Source organism: Sphaerodactylus townsendi, linkage group LG07, assembly GCF_021028975.2.
Source record: "Sphaerodactylus townsendi isolate TG3544 linkage group LG07, MPM_Stown_v2.3, whole genome shotgun sequence".
NCBI lineage: Eukaryota > Metazoa > Chordata > Lepidosauria > Squamata > Sphaerodactylidae > Sphaerodactylus > Sphaerodactylus townsendi.
Genome location: NC_059431.1, coordinates 14921836 through 14941395, shown reverse-complemented (window position 1 = coordinate 14941395; position 19560 = coordinate 14921836). Strand labels below are relative to the sequence as shown.

At 44.9% G+C, this 19560-nt stretch overlaps 1 protein-coding gene across 1 annotated transcript in view; it reads right to left on the bottom strand.

The window, feature by feature from the left end:
- Positions 1 to 19560, bottom strand: part of DCC (DCC netrin 1 receptor) — a 456614-nt gene that overhangs the window by 274769 nt on the left and 162285 nt on the right. Inside the window, exon 6 of the mRNA XM_048503204.1 lies at positions 15591 to 15640. Coding sequence (XP_048359161.1) covers positions 15591 to 15640 — 50 coding nt within the window. The remainder of the gene's footprint in view (positions 1 to 15590; positions 15641 to 19560) is intronic.

Here is a 19560-nt window from a genome sequence, read left to right as displayed (position 1 = left end):
GGCCGTGCAGAATCTGCCACAGGCAGCACTGCGGAAGAATTCGCCAATGTTAATGATTTTATCTTTTCCCCACTTCTGACCCAAGTAGTGGTGGGTAATAAGAACTCATTGTGGGAGACCTCTCAACCCGACTGCGGGCTTGGCAAACTTGGACCAACACTATGATTCTCATACTACAGATGAGGGTGGAAGCTAAGAAAGAAATCAACTTCCCTGAGGTTATCGAGTAAATTCATGGCAGGGATGTGCTTGTTCACAGTTCAGCATCGCAGCTGCTTTACCACAGCAACTCTCTTTCGTAACCAGAACATAAGCATGCCCATAGCTCCTCTCCTACCAAAATCCACTCTTCAGCAAGGAGTACATTGCAACCTTCAAAACATCCAGTATGCTGCACATGAGAAAAAGTGCTTCTAGACAACAGGAAATCAAATAACATCAGACACAGGACCAGAAAATGAATGGTTTAAATTCCTGGCTGAGAATTACTCCTTCCGTCGGGTGAGCAAAATGCTGGTAAGAACATCAGAAGAGCCCTGCTGGATCAGGCCACTGGTCCATCTAGTTCAGCATCCTATCTCAAATAGCAGCCAAACAATTGCTCTGTGTGGCCAATGAACTGGGCATAGAGTCCAAGCCTTATATAAGAAAATAAAATGAGCCTCGCTTGATAAGATCAGTGGTCCATCTAGCCCAGGATCCTATCACACACAGTGGACCTTTAGCCAGTGGCGGAGCGCCAAGGGGGCGGGGAGCTGTGTTGTGCACCAGGAGCATGCCTGGGGGCGGAAAATCGCCCCCCAGCCCTCCCCCTTTTCCCCACAGTTCAGGCTAAGAACTATTTACAGTTCAGGCTAAGAACTGCCTGAGGAACTACAGTTCCCAGGAGACCTTCGGGCTCACAAGGTCTCCTGGGAAGTAGAGTTCATCAGGCAGTTTTTTCCCTGAACTGTGAAGCGGCCGCTTTTTTCAGCCTCAAAAAGCACTACAAAAAGAAAAGGAACATAGGTAAGTGTGGGGAGGCGGTGTGTGTGTGCTGTGGGAGGGCGCTATGGGGGGCTTCAGGGTAGCCATGGGGGGCGTAAAAACACACTGCGCACCCGGCACAGTTTGGCCCAGCTACGCCTCTGCCTTTAGCAGCAAAGCATCAGATCTACTTTGTATGATTGGTTGTTGCTTTGGTGAGGTGAGGTGGCCTTGCTCTTTGGCGGATTGCGCATGGGGACTGATCCACTCAGGGGAGGAAGGGCTTGCATGCTGGCCCCCCCCCTTATTTATTTAACTTGTTATACTGCCCACCCCCAAAGGGCTCTGGGCGGTGTCAAGGAGATAAAACCAATTAAAAATAACTCACAATCGAATAATTAAAACTAAATTAATCAAATACAACATCAACAAACCATGTCACTGTGCGTATAACATTTTGAGTGGTCTGAACTTGATGCCTGGTTACCCAACTGATCCAGTTTAAGTATTGGACAAATTCCTGATTTCAACAGCCTTTATATTGATCGGGTACATAAACATTCAGATCATGATGCATGTCTAGACCTAGAATTTGATTCTGATTTAAAGCAGTAATCACAGAACAAATTAGAAGAGAGATGACCATCAGCATTGTGAGGTAAATATTCTTGAAGTGAGTGATAAGAGGAAATCCTACATGAAACACACATCAGTGAAAAGTTCCCCAGAAATTTCAATATGGTCACAATCAGTGGTGGGATCCAAACATTTTAGTAACAGGTTCCCATGGTGGTGGGATTCAAACTGTGGCGTAATGCCAATGGGGCTGGGCGGGGCATGACGGGGGTGGCTGGGCATTCCGGGGGTGGGACATTCCTGGGCAGGGCTGTGGCAAGGACGCAGCCACTGCGCCGGTCCTTAGGCGAGAAACGAATGCACGCAGGCTCAGGCTGCCACGCATGCCAGTGCACCTCCTGCTAGACTGCTTCAAGTTCTGCATGCTACTGCTGAGAGGAGGGGCGTAACTAAGGCAAAAATCACATGGCAAAATTACCAATTAGTAACCCCCTCTCGGCACACACAAATAATTAGTAACCTACTCTCAGGAACCTGTGAGAACCTGCTGGATCCCACCTCTGGTCACAATATCAAAAGACAAAAAAATTCTAAAAAGTAATGCGATTAGTTAAAAGAAACTTTAATAGGTAAGTCAAGATGGTTAAATGGCATACAGTATTTAAAATAGTGGTAATGGATATTTACCTACAAAATGGGCTGGAGGAGATTTGAACACGTTCAAGATGATGAGATTGTGGTTAAAGAATTATTAGCAGTAATAAAAGGCAAGAGGGCTTCTTTTTTAAAAAGTGGAAGTATAACCCAAATAATGAGTAAAAAAGGGGCCTCCATAAGAGGGGTGGGGGTGGTAGTGAGCATGTGTACCACATGCCCAGGAGGGGGCTGCGGGTGGCTTTTGTCCCCAGGAAGCAAGGAAAGTTCATCCAGGGGCCAGAGCCTAGATTGCTCCCACTATCTTGCTGCTCCGGGTGTTGGCTTTCCCCCCATGCATCAGGCTGGAGAAAGGTTATTACTGGGGGATAACAGATGTGCTGCCTAGTGGTCACTGGGGGACAGCAGATGTGCTGCCCAATGCTGGATTCGTCCCCTATGCTGCGCTTCTGCTTCCTTCAGCCAGCATACCAATAAACAGACTGGGGCCAAATTTTATACCACACAAGGTGGTTGTCTGTGTTGTCTTTCCGCGCCCTGGAGCTCATTCTCCCCTCCTCCTGCGGCAAGGAGAAAACAACCCCACCCTTCCAGAAGATGCCACCGCTGTGAAGAATCTTTCCAATTAACACGGAGAACTACCTTGACTAGCTAAGCAAACCAGGCACAGCTGTGAGATTTTGATGGTGCCTTTCTGGGAAATTGCAAGAGGTAAACCATTTTCTGACAACTACCTGTGAGCGGGGAGGTTCCCTTAAGTCACCAGGGCTATTATGAAAAGATTCGGATCAAACACTGATGCCGGAATGCACAACTCAGAGTCAGAGAAAAAGGAGAGACCTTTCTTGATGAGCTACGTCACATTTGCTGTGCGTTTCCTCCTCTGCTTCCATGTTGTTCCCTTTCAAGATTGAGATCTTTCTGCCTCTGAATTTGGACTCCTGGAGGATGCTAAAGTGGGATTCTTACCACCGGGGGGCCTTTGGTAATAGCCACAGAGTCAACAGGACTTAATTATACTGCCAGTGTAATTTGCTTCCTGTGGATTGGGGATTCCAGTCTCCCAGGCTGAATGCAGCAGTGCATTCAACGAAGAGACACCCTTTTGCCCCTTCCCTAGTTACTGATTTTATCTCACGTCTCTCCGGAGAATTGGTAACTCTTGCTTACTGGGCGAGATAAAAAAGAAGATACAGCTCACAGCTTTAAAATCTGCTTCGGGAAACACATCGGGATGATTTCTTTTCCAAAGGTCTGAATGGGATAGAAGCGCCTCGCAGTCTGCCCGCTCGCCTAGAGAGAACAGCAGATGCTTTCAGGTGAGCCTGCCTTGCTGCAGCAATGCAGCATCTCCTTTGGCAATGCATTTCGAGCAAAGCCGTGCCGCTGAAGTTCTTTCTCCTTGTGAAGGAGGAGGCGGTAAGCTATTAGCATCAGGCAACAGAACTTTACATTTAAGACAGATTGGTGGAAGAAATGTTTTTCCACCTGCTTAAAATAAGCAAACATCGTCAAGAATGATAAAGACCGGGAGAAATGGGCAATGGCCCATGCTGCCCAGCACAAATAAGACATCTTGAGGATGGGGAAAATGGCATCTTAGGCCATTTCTGCATGGTCGAAATATAAATGTGGACTTTTTCCCTGAAGTCGTCTCCAAGAGAAATGCCCCACTCTGCACAACAATTCTGCACAGTTCCTTGCCCTAAAGTGGGTTTGCCCCACAATATTTCCCTCATCCCAGGGTATTCAAAAGCCACCAAATTGGAGGTTCTTTTTAAAAATCCCGGGGTGAGCCTGCTAGAGCCTGCTACAGTGCAAACACCAATCAGGAGCAGGACTGGTTTATTTTTCCCGCCCAGCTGCCTGATCTCCCTGCCTGATGTTCATTCAAGCTGCCACTCAAAAACAACAGCCAATTAGAACGTGGGACACCGGGCATGCTCAGCTATGCCTCCAATGTAAATACAGAAGTCCTGGGCTCATGCAAAACAAGCTGGAGTATTTCCTCCTGGTCTTCACTGAATCCCTTCAAAAAATGGGAAGCCATGTGAACGGACACCCTGGGATAAAACAGACCCAGGTTAAAAAAAAACAGTGGTACACGGGTATAATTTTGCCATGCGGAAATGACCCTGGAGAGGAACTCTGCATAGCTTTTCCCCCAAGACGTTCCCAAGATGCCTTTTATCAGCTCAAGGTGTCTTTGTTGAAGTTGCAAAAATGTGGACTTTTCCCCTGACGTTATTCTCCGAATAACCTCTAAATACATCTGCAAATAAGCTTTCAATACAAGTGCCTAAAGTAGAAAAGGGATTCCAAAGGAACTCTACCTTGGATAATGTCCCTTCTGTTTCTGCAGAAAGGGAGAGCGGAAACGTCACTGTTCTTAATCTTGCTGCAGAGTTACGGAAGGATTTCAGACAAATAAAGTTTCCCCTCAAGGGCAACATACCCAATATGTTGCAAAACGAGGTTTTGAGGTAGCTTTCTAAAGTTGTGTGGGCGGCTCATCCAGCCCAGTTATATTCTGACATGCTATTCTTTTAGCCCTGCTCTCTTCACCTTCCTCCTCTAAACCATTTCCAGTAGTGTCAGAACAAATGTGATAAAACACCCATTTCGACTCATTTCCAGCAAGCTTGAAGGGAAATATGTCATTCCCCTTCTTCAAGCAGATTTTTTTTCTTCTTCTTCCTTCCTCACAGATCAAACTGAGGCGGGCACTGCTAATTCTGGATCTCGGAGAGAAGGGTTGGGAAACGCTCATGAATTACCCATACAAACATGGGAAGCTCCCTGTAGCATGCATCTTTGATGGGCTCGTCTCATATATTGGCAAATAAAGCATATCTTGCTCAAAACGCAGTATGCCTCTGATGTTCCTTCATCTGAAAGGAACCAACATCTAGTAGTGCGTCCCTTGGAACATGCCCCTTGAGGAAGTTGGGAGCATAGTCAGTTTTGCAGAGGAAGCTGGCTTAGGTCAGATTCCACTGCCCATAAATACCTGGGAGTTCTGAATGTGTCTTTGCCTCCATTTGGAACAACAGAAAATATGGTGACAGCAAGAATGGTGAATAGGAGTTCAGGACTCCCCTGTTTTGGTTCTGCAAGGAACAATAATTATATTGGGGTGCTGTGTGGTTTCCGGGCTGTATGGCCGTGTTCTAGCAGCATTCTCTCCTGACATTTCGCCTGCATCTGTGGCTGGCATCTTCAGAGGATCTGATGGTGAAGATGCCAGCCACAGATGCAGGCGAAACGTCAGGAGAGAATGCTGCTAGAACACGGCCATACAGCCCTGAAACCACACAGCACCCCAGTGATTCCGGCCGTGAAAGCCTTCGACAATAATTACATTGTTTTGGCTTCATGTAGTGCAATCCATTTGTCTGGGATATTTCTCCTAAGTGCCAAGTCACATAAGAACAACATAGTTTGCTCTAATGCAGGGGTGTCCAACTCTGATTGCAGGGGTGTCCAACTCTAATGCTCTAATTGCTCTAATGCAGGGGTGTCCAACTCTAATGCAGGGGTGTCCAACTCATGATTCCCATCAGTCCCTGCCAGAATGGCCAATTGTACCAATTGAATCGTAGTCCGTGGACATCTGGGGTGCCAGAGTTGGACACCCTTGCTCTAATGCATAGGTGTCAAACTCGCGTCCCTCCAGATGTTATGGACTACAGTTCCCATACAGGGCCGCGAGTTTGACACCTGTGCTCTAATGTATCTGCCAAGGTAACCATCCTGTTTTGTTCTGGCCTAGTTTTTCACTGAAAGGATGCCATCTCAGCGGGTCAGTTTAAATATTCTCAGGAGATCCCTGAATGGTGGACACTCATTATCTGGGGGCTTTGCAGGCAACCCTTGGTCTAGGAGAGTTTCATAGCTCTTTCCCCTCTTCCTACCATAAGAGTCCCTATCTGGAGGGAAAGGCAAGGTAGATGTATTGATAAAAACTGGATGAGAATGAAGTTTTTCAGTTTCCTTCCCGTATTATTAATTGCAATAATTCATTATACCCACATTGCAGTCATTTCATCAGATTGGAGGTGGACTGGGTTTGATGTCGAGGGTAGGATCTGGGAGACCCATGGAATCCAGGAAGCTTGCTGGGTGACTCTGGACTAGGGTGCCAGCTCCAGGTTGGGGAACTCCTGGAGATTTTGGGCGTGGACCCCGAGGAGGGTGGGGTTTGGGACGGGTAAGGACTTCAGTGGAGTATAATACCATAGAGTCGTGGTGGCAAACCTTTGGCACTCCAGATGTTATGGACTGCAAATCCCATCAGCCCCTGCCAATTGGCCATGCTGGCAGGGGCTGATGGGAATTGTAGTCCATAACATCTGGAGTGCCAAAGGTTCGCCACCACTGCCATAGAGTCTGCCTTCAAAAGTGGCCATTTTCTCCAGGCCAACTGATCTCTGTCGCCTGGAGATGAGTTGTCCAAGTGGATCTCCTATAGGTTAAAACCGAGAAAAGCGGGAGGTGGAACAATAATGCCCCCATTGAACAGTTTTGAACCCTGGAAGCTACCAAAACAACTTTCTGAATATCGTGCAATGATCAAATATGAATGTGTTTTAAACTCAGAAATTCATACGCCAAACTTCATACGCTGCTTACAATTCTCATGTGTATATACGATACATCAACAACAGGAAAAAACAGCACTATGCTCAGTTGAAGGACTGAAGCCAAAGGAATAGAGACATTCAAGCTATCCCCACAGAAAACTGTAACCCCAGGAGGCTAATAAACTACACAGCTGCAGAAATTCACATATCCCAGGATGTTCTGAAGACACGGCAAGCCCGGGGAAACGTCCTGAAGACCTTGTCACATGTCTCAGAAGGATAACTTTATTAGCATTTTCTGCTGTTGAGGTATTGTATATACATGTGAGGTTTGTAAGCAGTTTGGTGTCTTGAGTTTTTGTATGTGAATTTCTGAGTAAACGCATTTGTAAACACAATGTGGCAACCAGGCGTGTTTCCGCATTCCTTCGTTTTTGCTGGGTGACTTTGGGCTAGTCACAGTTCTCTCTAAACTCTCTCAGCGCCACCTGTTTCACCAGGTGTCTGTAGTGGGGCGAGGAAGGGAAAGGAGTTTATAAGCCACCTTCAGTCTTTTTACAGGAGAGAAAGGTGGGATATAAATTCAAATTCCTCCTCCTCCTCCTTTTCTTCTTCTTCTTCTTCTTCTTCTTCTTCTTCTTCTTCTTCTTCTTCTTCTTCTTCTTCTTCTTCTTCTTCTTCTTCTTCTTCTTCTTCTTCTTCTTCTTCTTCTTCTTCTTCTTCTTCTTCTTCTTCTTCTTCTTCTTCTTCTTCTTCTTCTTCTTCTTCTATTCAGTAATTTGGACTGCTAACCTTTTTGGTACAAAGTGATTCCACCCCCTAAAGGCTGGCGACCTTATTTTTGGAGCAGGCAGATACTCTCAGCCTAGCCCTCCTCAGAGTTGAGATGAGGATAAAATCAGGGAGAAGAGAACATGTCAGCCATTTTGGTCCCAACCGGGGAGAAAGACTAGGAATAAATGAAGTCAATAAATATATAACATTGTGATTTTAAGCATGTATCCTAGGCTGCCTTGAGCTATGGGGATACATGCTTTCCTAAATGAACAAATGAAAGCCAGAAATATCGAATCAAAGCAACTAACTCATGTAAAGGCCTGCGGAAAACACCCGTGACAGGCGTCAACAAATGTTGTCAACAAATGTAACACTTAAATGGAGTCTATTTCTTCATTATGGAAGGGAGAGAAAAAAGATGGGAGGGGAGACTCTAACTTTTGAGACTGAGCATCATGAATTATTTTTTCCCTGCATTTCAATTTATAGAGTTTATTATTTTTATTCCGGTGTTCAGAGATAAGTGCTGTTCAGCCCCTTCTCCCTGCCAACAAATATATGCCTGGCAAGGAGAAATAAGCTGTGGTGCGGAGGGAGAAGAATTATGTAACAGACTTTTTGATTGATTGTCTTGCTGCTCATAAATAAATCAGTTCTATGATGTGTACATCCCTCATCATTTCCAGATGAAAAAGAGGAGTTCAAACAGGAGTTCTTTATATTTGTAAGCCAAGGCTGGTAATGCATTTTTTTTCAAAGTGCATGCATATTAACATCCCCAAGAAAAGGGTTTGGTCCCTTCTCTATAATGATGCTTGAAAATATGGCAAAAGGATTTTCTTTCAGGATAGCCAAATATAATTGCATTTTGTTTAATATTTGTGCAATCCAAGACGGAATTATCTTCTAACTCTTTTTTTAAAATAGGACAAGGAATCTAGTCCTTTCAGAAAAAGAAGAGTTGGCTTTCACACCACGCTTTTTCTCGACCAAAGAAGTCCCAAAGCAGTTTACAATTGCCTTCCCTTCCCCACAACAGACACTTTGTGAGGTAAGTAAGACTGAGAGAGTTCTGAGAGGACTGTGATGGTTGTGTGGTAGCTTCCATACTACAGTGCCAAACAGTCAGCTCCCTTTTCCCTTTCCCCCTTCCTCCCCCTTTTGGTGGCTCAGAGTGGTAAGCTGGAGTACTAAAGTCAAAGCTCCACTTATGTTATGAGTTCGACCCCAACAGAAGTCGGTTTGAGCTAGCCGGCTCCAGGCTGTCTCAGCCTTCCATTATTTTGAGGGCAGTAAAGTGGGGTATAGTGAGAGTGAAGTGTAGAAAACTGAGGAATACAATGGCAAACCACCTCATAAACTTAGTCTGCCTAGTAAATAACATAAGAACATAAGAACGAGCCTGCTAGATCAGATCAGAGTCCATCTAGTCCAGCACTCTGCTACTCGTAGTGGCTCACCAGGTGCCTTTAGGAGCTCACATGCAGGATGTGAAAGCAATGGCCTTAAGAACATAAGAGCCTGCTGGACCAGACCAGAGTCCATCTAGTCCAGCACTCTGCTACTCGCAGTGGCCCACCATTTGCCTTTGGGAGCTCACATGCAGGATGTGAAAGCAATGGCCTGCTGCTGCTGCTGCTCCCGAGCACCTGGTCTGCGAAGGCATTTGCAATCTGAGATCAAGGAGGATCAAGATTGGTGGCCAGAGACTGACTTCTCCTCCATAAATCTGTCCAAGCCCCTTTTAAAGCTATCCAGGTTAGTGGCTATCACCACCTTCTGTGGCAGCATATTCCAAACATGATGAGACATCACTCCATTGGTCAGGAAGGACCCAGTGTTTGCACAGGGTACTATCCTTCTCTCTGAACAATCAAACCCAAATAAAGATGGCTCCCCATGAGGACGGGTAGGTAAGGATCTAAGCAGGGCTTTAGTCAGCAACTGTCACAACAAGAGGTACTTCTATCTCACTAACTCGAGTTGAGACAGCAGCAAACTGGCCAACAGCCTGTTCTTTCCTCAAGCAGTGCGGTGGAGCAGTTTTAAGGACCAATGGTGTCCTTTTTTAAACATCACTGGTTACTCTAATGCTATTGCCAGCATGATGCAGTTGTTAAGGTGTCAAACTAGGACCTGGGAAATGCAGGTTCGAATCCCCCCTTGAGCTGTGGAAGCCTGCTAGATGACCCTGGGCCAGTCACATACTCTCAATCCTGACCATGGCTAGTATTTGGATGGGCAGCTGCCAAGGAATACGAGGATTGTGATGCAGAAACAGGCAATGACAAACCACCTCCTAACATCTCTTGCTTTTAAAACCCCACCAGGGGTCGCCATAAGTTAATTGTGACTTCATACGAAAAAAAAGTCTGATAGCAGTATACCAGAATACAGCGGAACCCCGGTTTTCGTTGGTCATCCGTCCGAAAAGAATCGATGAAAACTGAAACCGATGAAAACCAGGCAAGCTTTTCCATAGGAATCAACGTAAATCCAATTAATCCGTTCTAGGCACTCAAAAAAACATACCAAAAACACATTTTTGGGTGAATAAGAATAGTGCTTAATGCTGAAAACAGTAACAAACAATAACACTAGGACCAGCTTCAGAGCCAGTGGACCAATGTTGCACCAGAAAGCTGTCCAAAGAGGTCTGTTTCTGACGCCTCTTTAAGATTTGTCTGAAATGGGGCAAGATGTTGTCATTAAACAAGTTGAAGACACGGCCTGCAAGAGCTTTGTTCAGGTGATTTTTCTCCACAAACCCCTGCACCTTACTGCAAGCTGATGAAAACTGAGGCAAATCGATGGAAACCGAGATAAATTTTTCACTGAAAAAATCGATGAAAACCGAAACCGATAAAAACCAAAGGGCGATGAAAACCAAGGTTCCACTGTAACTACATTTTAAAAAAATAAGTGTAAGATTCCTAGTGGGGTACGGGGTTGGGGGGGGGCACAAGGAAAGGCCTGGGAAAAATAAAGATAATTCCCCCACACAGATGCTGTATTGTGACTGCAAATGTAGCTGAATTCAATGGGTGCCCCGAGAGGTGTTGTCATTGTGTGGAAGCAGCCCAGACTAAAAATGGGGACTTTTCCATTAGGTCAGGCAAGATGGAATCACTAGATTTTCTTAAGATGGCCAACTGACCCTCAGTTCTACCAACACCCTGAATACTTTGAGAAGGCTCATCTGCCCCTAATGATTGGCATCCTATACCATTAGCAGTAAACTTCCTCATCTGCACATGTGAGTGTCAATTCCTTGGTGAGATGCGGACTATACTCTGTCTCAGTGAAAGAGGTCACGAGATGTGTGTATTAAACTGCCGCATCTTCCTGGACCTTCCTTGTGGTTGAATGCTCCGTGGGGTCCTAGCGACTGCCTTCCAATTCTCTTTTAGTCTTATTTAAGAACAGTGGTTCTCAACCTGTGGGTCGCGACCCCTTTGGGTGTCGGACGCACCAGTGCACCAGGTGCTTTCCCCCCTCTGGTCCCACATACAGTCCCCAATATCTCCAGGAAGAAGGATCAGGTAATAGCAGATGTGAAAGACCCTGCAGCCACTCAGAGGAAATAGTTACCTTGAATGGTCTCATTTAATCTGAAGTCATTTCCTGTGTTCAAGGAGACTTCAGTAGAAATGTGTGCCGGTGAGAAGAGGGCAGATGACTCCACTGCCCAAATCAATCAGAGCAACCAGGGAATCTCAAAAACCAATTGATCTAGATTGGAATCCTGTAGCACCTTAGAACTCAAGGAGATTTTTGGGCTGCATTCTTTCAAGAATCAAAGCTCCATTTGTCAACTACCTTTGCAAATCTTAAATCACAAGCAGCTCACACACACAACACACATATCTGAAAGCTGCCTTATTTGGAGTCAGATCAACAGGCATGCACAAATGCTCACTCGTTCGGCTTGTGTCCTCTGTGCCAGCTCTGAACATAGACCTGATTTTTCTGTTGGAAGTGAAGGCCTTTGCACTGTCCCTTAACCTTAGACTTCAGAAGGGGATTTGACTAGAGAATATGAGAGATAGAGGGATCAAGGCACTGGGCAACCTTTCTATATTGCTTTGACACTATCCCTTTGATAAGTAGATTCCTACTCTCAGGGAAACTTCCTTGTTTTACATCCTCTCTCCATACCCCTTCATCTTGTAATCATGAGGGCAGGACATGGATTCTGCATCCCTCTCCATCCTAGATAGTTAGACTAGTTGAGGGAACTATATTTATCCTATCCAGAAATGGAGTTCCTACAATAAATGAAATATATTAGTTTGGATAGACAAAAGGCTCCGAGTAATTTTGTTCCTGACTCTCACAGAGATCAGATGAGATTTGCTGAATCCAACATTTTCAATGATCAGTTTAATGCAGTGGTTCTCAACCTGCGGGTTAAGACCCCTTTGGGGGTCGAACAACCCTTTCACAGGGGTCGCCTAAGACTCTCTGCATCAGTGTTCTCCATCTGTAAAATGGATATATGTTAGGGTTGGGGGTCACCACAACATGAGGAACCGTATTAAAGGGTTGCGGCATTAGGAAGGTTGAGAACCACTGTTTAAGAATCTTGTGTAAGTGCCCCTTTTGTCAAAACAAGTATTGTCTGCACTGTTAAACCCAGACCTTTGAAAAAAAAGAGTGTTTATATTGTCCCGGACTGCTATCAGCAAAACTTGACTCTTTGTAAAGTTGCGCCCGCCATATTGTTTCCCGCGGCACAGACAAAATCATTAAGCCGCAGATCGGTGGTGAAGCTTCTCTGAAGAGCCGGGAAGTGAAGGAGCCAATTAGCGAGTTCTGTTACTTGCTTTGAGAAATGCAACTTTCTCCTATCCTGCAGGAGAATGCTTCTTTTCATGGCTTCTGGCACACAAATGAGCTGCTTTATGCGTGACAAGGAATCCTTTAATGTCTACACCGGTGAGCCAGCATTATCTTACGCTTTGCAGATTGCAACCTCAAGTGTACTGCACAACTGACGCCTCATTAAAAGCGTCGGGAGGAGTCCTCCACTCTTTGTCGGCGTCAGCAACTGCTTTGCAAAGTCTGGTTTGCTGGCAATTAATAACCACCTACATCTCCCCAAGTCCTAGAGAAACAGGGTGTTTTTTCTTAATTAAACAGGCTCTTTGGAATCTGTAACATTATGGTCCGTGTCATGAGAAAAATATATGTTGCCTGCCCAGCTCCCTTTCTCGCATGGACAATTTGCATGGAGGTAGAATGGCTAGTACAGCTAATAAGGAAGGATAAGGCGATAATCAACAAAAATAATTGCACAGCACATTTTGAACATTCATTTTCCCCACTTCCTGTTTATGAACATGTTTTTAACCAATTTTTTTTAGTTTTTTGCATAGTCTAGAACAGCTATTCTCAACCAGGGTTCCGTGGTACCCTGGGGTGCCATGAGCATGTCCCAGGGGTACCACAGCAATGCTACCGGCCCCCCTCGCTTTTGTGGTGTCTCCTGCTGGCACCAGCAAGGACATGGAGCTGGCCCAGGAGGCAGGGCCTGCCATAAAGTCAGCAGCCAATTCCCGCAACCCCCCCCCCCAGTGCTTCTCTTCACCCGGGGAGGGGAAGGTCGGGGGGTGGCAAGCAGGGGCACTGGGAGGGGAAGGTGGGGGGGATTGCAGGGGTACCATGAGATCTGAAGAGTGAGGTCAAGGGTACCGTGATGTCGAAAAGGTTGGGAAACACTGGTCTAGAAGATCATTTGGATAGGAGACTTCCAGAGAATACCAGGAACATGATTTAGAGGCAGGCAATGGCAAACCACCTCTGAACGTCTCTTGTCTCGAAAACCCTGTGGGGTCACCATAAGTCAGGTGTGACTTGATGGAGAGAAAAAAAGAGAGAGACTATTTTAATCTGGTTCTTTAAAACAAAAATTTGGCTTCTTTTTTGCCATTTCTACGGCATCTTTACATTATGCTCCACTTTTATAATTTGCATGTGCCTCTTGTGCAGAACCGACGAGGGAAAATGATGACAGAAATTTTCTCCCAAGAGTGGAGGAGCCATCAAAGAGACTTGAACAGTGTGATCATAAAATTTGGTAACAGCACTACTTTCTAACACTCTTGCACATAGGTTCCTGGGAGAGACCTGAAATTTAATATATGACACTAGACAAACACACCAAGAATATTTGAACATTTTAAAAAGGAAATCTCTCTCTTGCTATACAAGAGAAACAAAGTACCGTATATACTCAAGTATAAGCCGAACCGCATATAAGTCGAGGCACCTAATTTTACCACAAAAAAACTGGGAAAACTTATTGACTCAAATATAACCCTAGAGTGGGAAATGCAGCAGCTACTGGTAAATTTCAAAAATAAAAATAGATACCAATAAAATTACATTAATTGAGGCATCAGTAGGTTTAATGTTTTTGAATATTTATTTCAAAGAAAAACAGTAAACTAGCTCTGTAAGCCCACCTGGAATAATGGCCAAAGTAACTTGAGAAGACTTTGCCAATATATACTCAAGTATAAGCCAACCCATATATACTCGAGTATAAGCCAACCCGTATATACTCAAGTATAAGCTGACCCGAGTATAAGCTGAGGGGGGGTTTTTCAGCATAAAAAATGTGCTGAAAAAGTTAGCTTATACATGAGTATATACGGTATGCCTAGAATTATTAAACAGTTTTCCAAACTAGAAAGTTGACATTTAGAACTTGAATATGGCAAAATCCTGGAAAGGGGTCATTTATAAACAGAGGCGTTCCTCCCATTGGGCAAAGTGGGCAGCTGCCCAGGGCACCACCTTGTGGTGGGCGACAAAATTGCAGGTTCGTTTGTGGGGGATTTTGTATTTTTAGTGTTTTTTCAGTTTTTGGAGTGCAGGGGGCGCAGATTTTAGGCTAGCAGCACCACAATTCCAGGGAGTTTTTGGGAGATTCTCCTGATGATATGACCCGGGTTTGGTGCGGTTTGGTTTAGAGGGTCCAAAGTTATGGACTCCCAAAGGGAGTGCCCCATCCCCCATTGTTTCCAATGGCAGCTAATAGGAGATGGGGGCTACACCTTTGAGGGTCCATAATTTTGGACCCCCTGAACCAAACTTCACCAAAGCTGGGTGGTATTATCAGTAGGGTCTCACGAAGATACTCTGAAATTTTGGTGCTGCTATCTTAATAATTGCACCCCTGACAACAGGCACCCCCTAAATTTCCCAAGATTCTCTTTTTAAATCCAGATTTGTGAGTTGGAGGATGTTCTATAATGTGATGGTGACTTTGAAACGACCTGGTGGAAAAAAATCATTGTTTGATTACGGTGGGGGAGGGTGGTCACCCATCGGGGGGCATCAAACTCAGGTTTTGCCCAGGGCTCCAGTTTGCCTAGGTACGCCTCTGTTTATAAATCTCTCCTTCAAAACGTGAGGGTCAAACTGGTTATCGTTCAAAAACCTGAAATTTGATACATGTTTCAGAGTTATGAAACACAAAACAGTTACAAAACCTGCACAACACTTCAAAGTTCGACGTTTTATACACATAGTTTCAGGTGGATAGCCATCCTGGTCTGCTATAGAGAACAAGAATCTAGTCTAGTAGCACCTTAAAGACCAATCAGATATCTAGTTTTCAAGAGCCAACCCACAAAATGTTTGTGGTGCTTTAAAGGTGCTAGCATAGCGCATGTGAATTTGGCACACATACAATTCAAAAAATGTTTCTTTATGTAAAGTTATAAACTTGCATGCATGAAAGATTCTGCGACTAGAGAAGTGAGAAAATGGGCCATCTTGATTTCTACTTACCTAACACAAATAGCAGAATCAGGACACTATTTCAGTCAAATCAAACAGGACTAAAATTATCAGCATGGATGGATGGGTAATGTAAACAGTCAGATTTTCAATTGCAGTGGGGGGGGAGAAGGGATGTTTTCTGGCAACATCATATTGAGCATATATGAAGCCAAATGTACTGTACAAACACGTGCCAAAACAGAGACACAGACATATGGGTCATTTCAGATTAGGAGTGCTTACCTTTGAATTAACCACTTCCAGGGAGATATTCTGAGGCATAGCGTTTGGCACTGAAAAGTAAAGAGGGGGAAATGAGAATGAAAAATCTGTTAATAGAGGAGTCAAAGATGACAATGACAAATGTTTCTCAGTTTTTAAAAAACACACACAAACGTATGTACTACTTCAGGCCGACTGAATTGAGCTGGAGGTTGGACTAGCTCAGGGGTCTGCAACCTGCAGCTCTCCAGGGGCTGATGGGATTTGTAGTCCATGAATATCTGGAGAGCCACAGGTTGCAGACCCCTGGACTAGCTGGCCTGTCTGGCTCCTTCCAACTCTATGATTCTATGAGTTTACAATGGGGTAATAACTGTGCAATTCACCCAACCAGGACCACAGAACTCCTCCATAAGGCGAAAGCTAAAATACCTACCCATTCCTTTCCCTCCTTAGCAGTGGTGTATCTGCCTAGGGACAGGGGTACTCTCTGTCCCCGGGTGCCACTTGTTATTACTACTTAGCATGAAGAAAAAGTCACAACGGATTGGTTACAAGATGCTCATTCTTTAATGTGATAGCTAATAAGCTTACTAAAGAACAGAGGTGCATGGTGGGAAAATGGTGCCCAGAGACAGCCGTTCTCTGGGTGCATCCCCTGCTACACCAGGGGCAGGGTTCAGGGGGTGGGGCCCCCAAGCCCTGCCCCCAAGCCTTCCCCCAGGCTCTTGGCTCCCAGCCGTCAGCCACCAGACCCTCTCCCCACAACAGACACCATGTGAGGAAGGTGGGGCAGAAAGAGTTCCAAAGAACTGGGACTTGCCCAAGGTCACCCAGCAGGAATGTAGGAGTGCGGAAACACATCTGGTTCACCAGATAAGCCTCTGCCACTCAGGTGGAGGAGTGGGGAATCAAACCCGGTTCTCCGGATTAGAATTCACCTGCTCTTAACCCCTAGACCACGCTGGCTCTCAAAGGAATGTAAGATGTTCCTGGCCTGTCAAATGAACTGTTCTAACATCAAAATCTGATACCAGAACAAATCAGTATTTGGCTTTTACAAACCCCCTTTGGGAATGTGCTGATATTGCAGAAAAAGAGAAGGGTGGGGTTGCTATTACTTTCCACAAGGGTTGTCCGTCTCCAAGTGGTAGCTGGAGATTTCCCAGAATGACAGCATGTCTCCAGAATTACAGCAGGTCTCCACCCCTAAAATACCCAGAAATTTCATAACCTGGAGCTGGTAATCTTGCTTTCCACTAACATTCTCTCTTCTCCTTCATCTTCCTCATCAGCCCAGTGCCCTCAGTGAGCTAGATTCCAGGTTTGTAGTGATCATCCCAGAATTTTTTAAAAATGTACTTGGGATTGCTTTCTGAACTGTGGATGCTTCAATTAAATAACACACTGAACAATGCTGCTTGTCCCATGATATTGCAGAGGTAATTAAGTTATCTCACGTGGACTACTGATGTTTCATTATCTGGTTACATCAATCAGCACACCATGGAGCTTTTATTAATCCAAATAAGCTGAAAAATGCCCTAAAGGGGATGGTTATAAAGGAAAAAAAATATATAACAAGTATTTAGGGTGAAACCAATAAAGTAATTGAGAAGAACAGTCTAAGTGTTAATCACATAAGAGCAGCATGTATTTGACCCTCGTAAGTAGTTTATGCTGTTAATATTTTCCATTATCTGGTTATTATTATTTTTAGTCTGGTTTTCCACTCCTTGGAACTTGAAAAACTGTAATTCCATGTGATTTGGTCTTTGAGCTTATAGGATAGTTCCTTCTTATTGATCTTTTAAGGTAATAAGATTGACCCACTCCAGGCACTGTACACAGGGAAGCAAAGTCTGCACAAAGGAAAACAACCCCCCCCCCCACACACACAATGGAAGTTGGAGCAGTCTGAGACAAATCAATACCTATATGAAAGAAAGCACTATAATGACATTATGTCATTTAATTTCGCTCTACTGGGTTGTAAGTGTGAGTTTCCCAAAGCAAAATGTATTGTATTAGGAATGGCTATTTCCAATGGAGCTGTCCAATGAGGGGCCTAATACATAATATTTCCTTTCAAAATAGGATTAGTACGTTAACAGCCGTTACCAACTGCAGGTGTATTAGTGTTCTGCTATAGTTCCTTTAGGAGAGTGGTTTATGTGAAGTGCATAGCTAAAAGTGTTAAAGCTGTTATGTGCACTGTGTGAAAGGCTATCAGTCTGTTAGAACCCAAAGTCATAGTGAATCCATTAGCTGGTAACTTCTAACTATACCATCTTAAACTAAAGAATCTCTCATAATATCTAAGCAACTGGAAAAAAAAAACTTACAAAGCTTGATTAAGAGCTGTGCCTGTACCCAAATCGATGTTTGTATGTAGCTAATTGAAACCTGATTATAGTTATATATATAGTTAATTGTATATTAAAGAAATTCCACCTAAACATTAGAAATACCTATCTGACTGTCAGGGCTGTTTGACAATGGAATTCACTGCCTCAGAGAGTGGTTTTTAAACAGAAGCTGGATGGCCATCTGTCAGGTGTGCTTTGATTTTGTGTTCCTACATTGCAGGGGGTTGGACTTGATAGTCCTTGTGGTCTCTTCGAACTCTGGGCAATTCCACACATGAGTAAAATAGGTTCGACCCAGTTCCCTGAGAAGGGTACTAACCTAGGTCGAAGCCATTGTTGTTCCCCACTTCAGCCAGCTTGATCCCAGCTCGGAGGGCAGAATCATCCTGTGCCTCTTTGCCGCTCCGTTCCGATTGGCTACTGTTCTACGGCCATGTTCCATCTATCCACACACACATTATAAAAAAAACTGCCACAGGAATGGAGGGACGAAGGTGCCGTTTTTTGATTGGCCAGCTGTACGCATGCCCAAAACACTCAGCTGTGATTGGCTGAATGGGGGACTCCTGGCACCAGAGATTCCGCATTTTACTGGAATCGAGCTGAGTTCGAGCGTGGTTCCCTGAAAAAGTAATAGTTCCCAACTGGAGTCGAAAATTTGACCGTTACACGGGGCGAAGCTGGTACAAAACCACGTCGATCCCAGTGGTTGTGCGGAGCACTTAGGTCGAACGCAGCTCGAACTTAGGTCGATAACACAAGTTCGGAATCGACCTCTATGATTCTATATGTATATAGTTAATTGCAACCATCTACTGAAATATTTCTTGATCCCGTCTAGTTTGTACAGTAATTCTTTTTATTTTTGTTTGTTGAATCTTCCTCAGACCTCTTTAGTGCCTTGAAAAGTGGAATTTGCCATAAGGGGAAAAAAGGTTCCCTTCACCTAACCCTAACGCTAAGACTGAGCAAACAAGCATAAAACCTTTCATACACAACCATCAAAACAGCTCAGTTATAGAAAAGGAGGGAAAACCTGTCCAGCATAGTTAGGAGGCTGCCTGAGCCTGCCACAAACAGTTAGAACGCTGAAGGGTCAGCAACACCAGTTGGGATTCAAAGGAAATCCATTGTCTTCTCTTCCTTTTTTTTTCCCCTCACAACAACTCCGTGAGGTAAGTCAGGCTGGAAATGTGTAACTAGCCCAGTTACCCAGTGAGTTTACATGGCAGAGGGCTGATTTGAATCCCTTCTTCTTGTTGTTGGGCCTTTCCCTACTTACCTTCTGCCCCCGCTACTGTCGCCAAGTAGCGCGGGGTCCCCCGCCACTCCCCACTACAGGGGCAGCGACAACGCAGCCGCCCCGACGCTGCCGCTGTCGCACCCCCTCAGCACGTGTCATTCCTGGCGCTCTTTCAAACGGCGCCTTTTGATGACCCCACGCACAGCGCAGGGTCGTGGGGAAGCCCAGGTGCGCGCCAGAAATGACGCGTGCTGAGAGCAGCGCGGGGCATACGGGGGGGGGGGTGGCAAGTGGGGAAACGCCCGTTGTTTTTACGTTTCAGATTTTTCTGCAGATCTGGAGCTTTCACAGGTTTGTAGAAGGATCTGTCCTGTTTGAC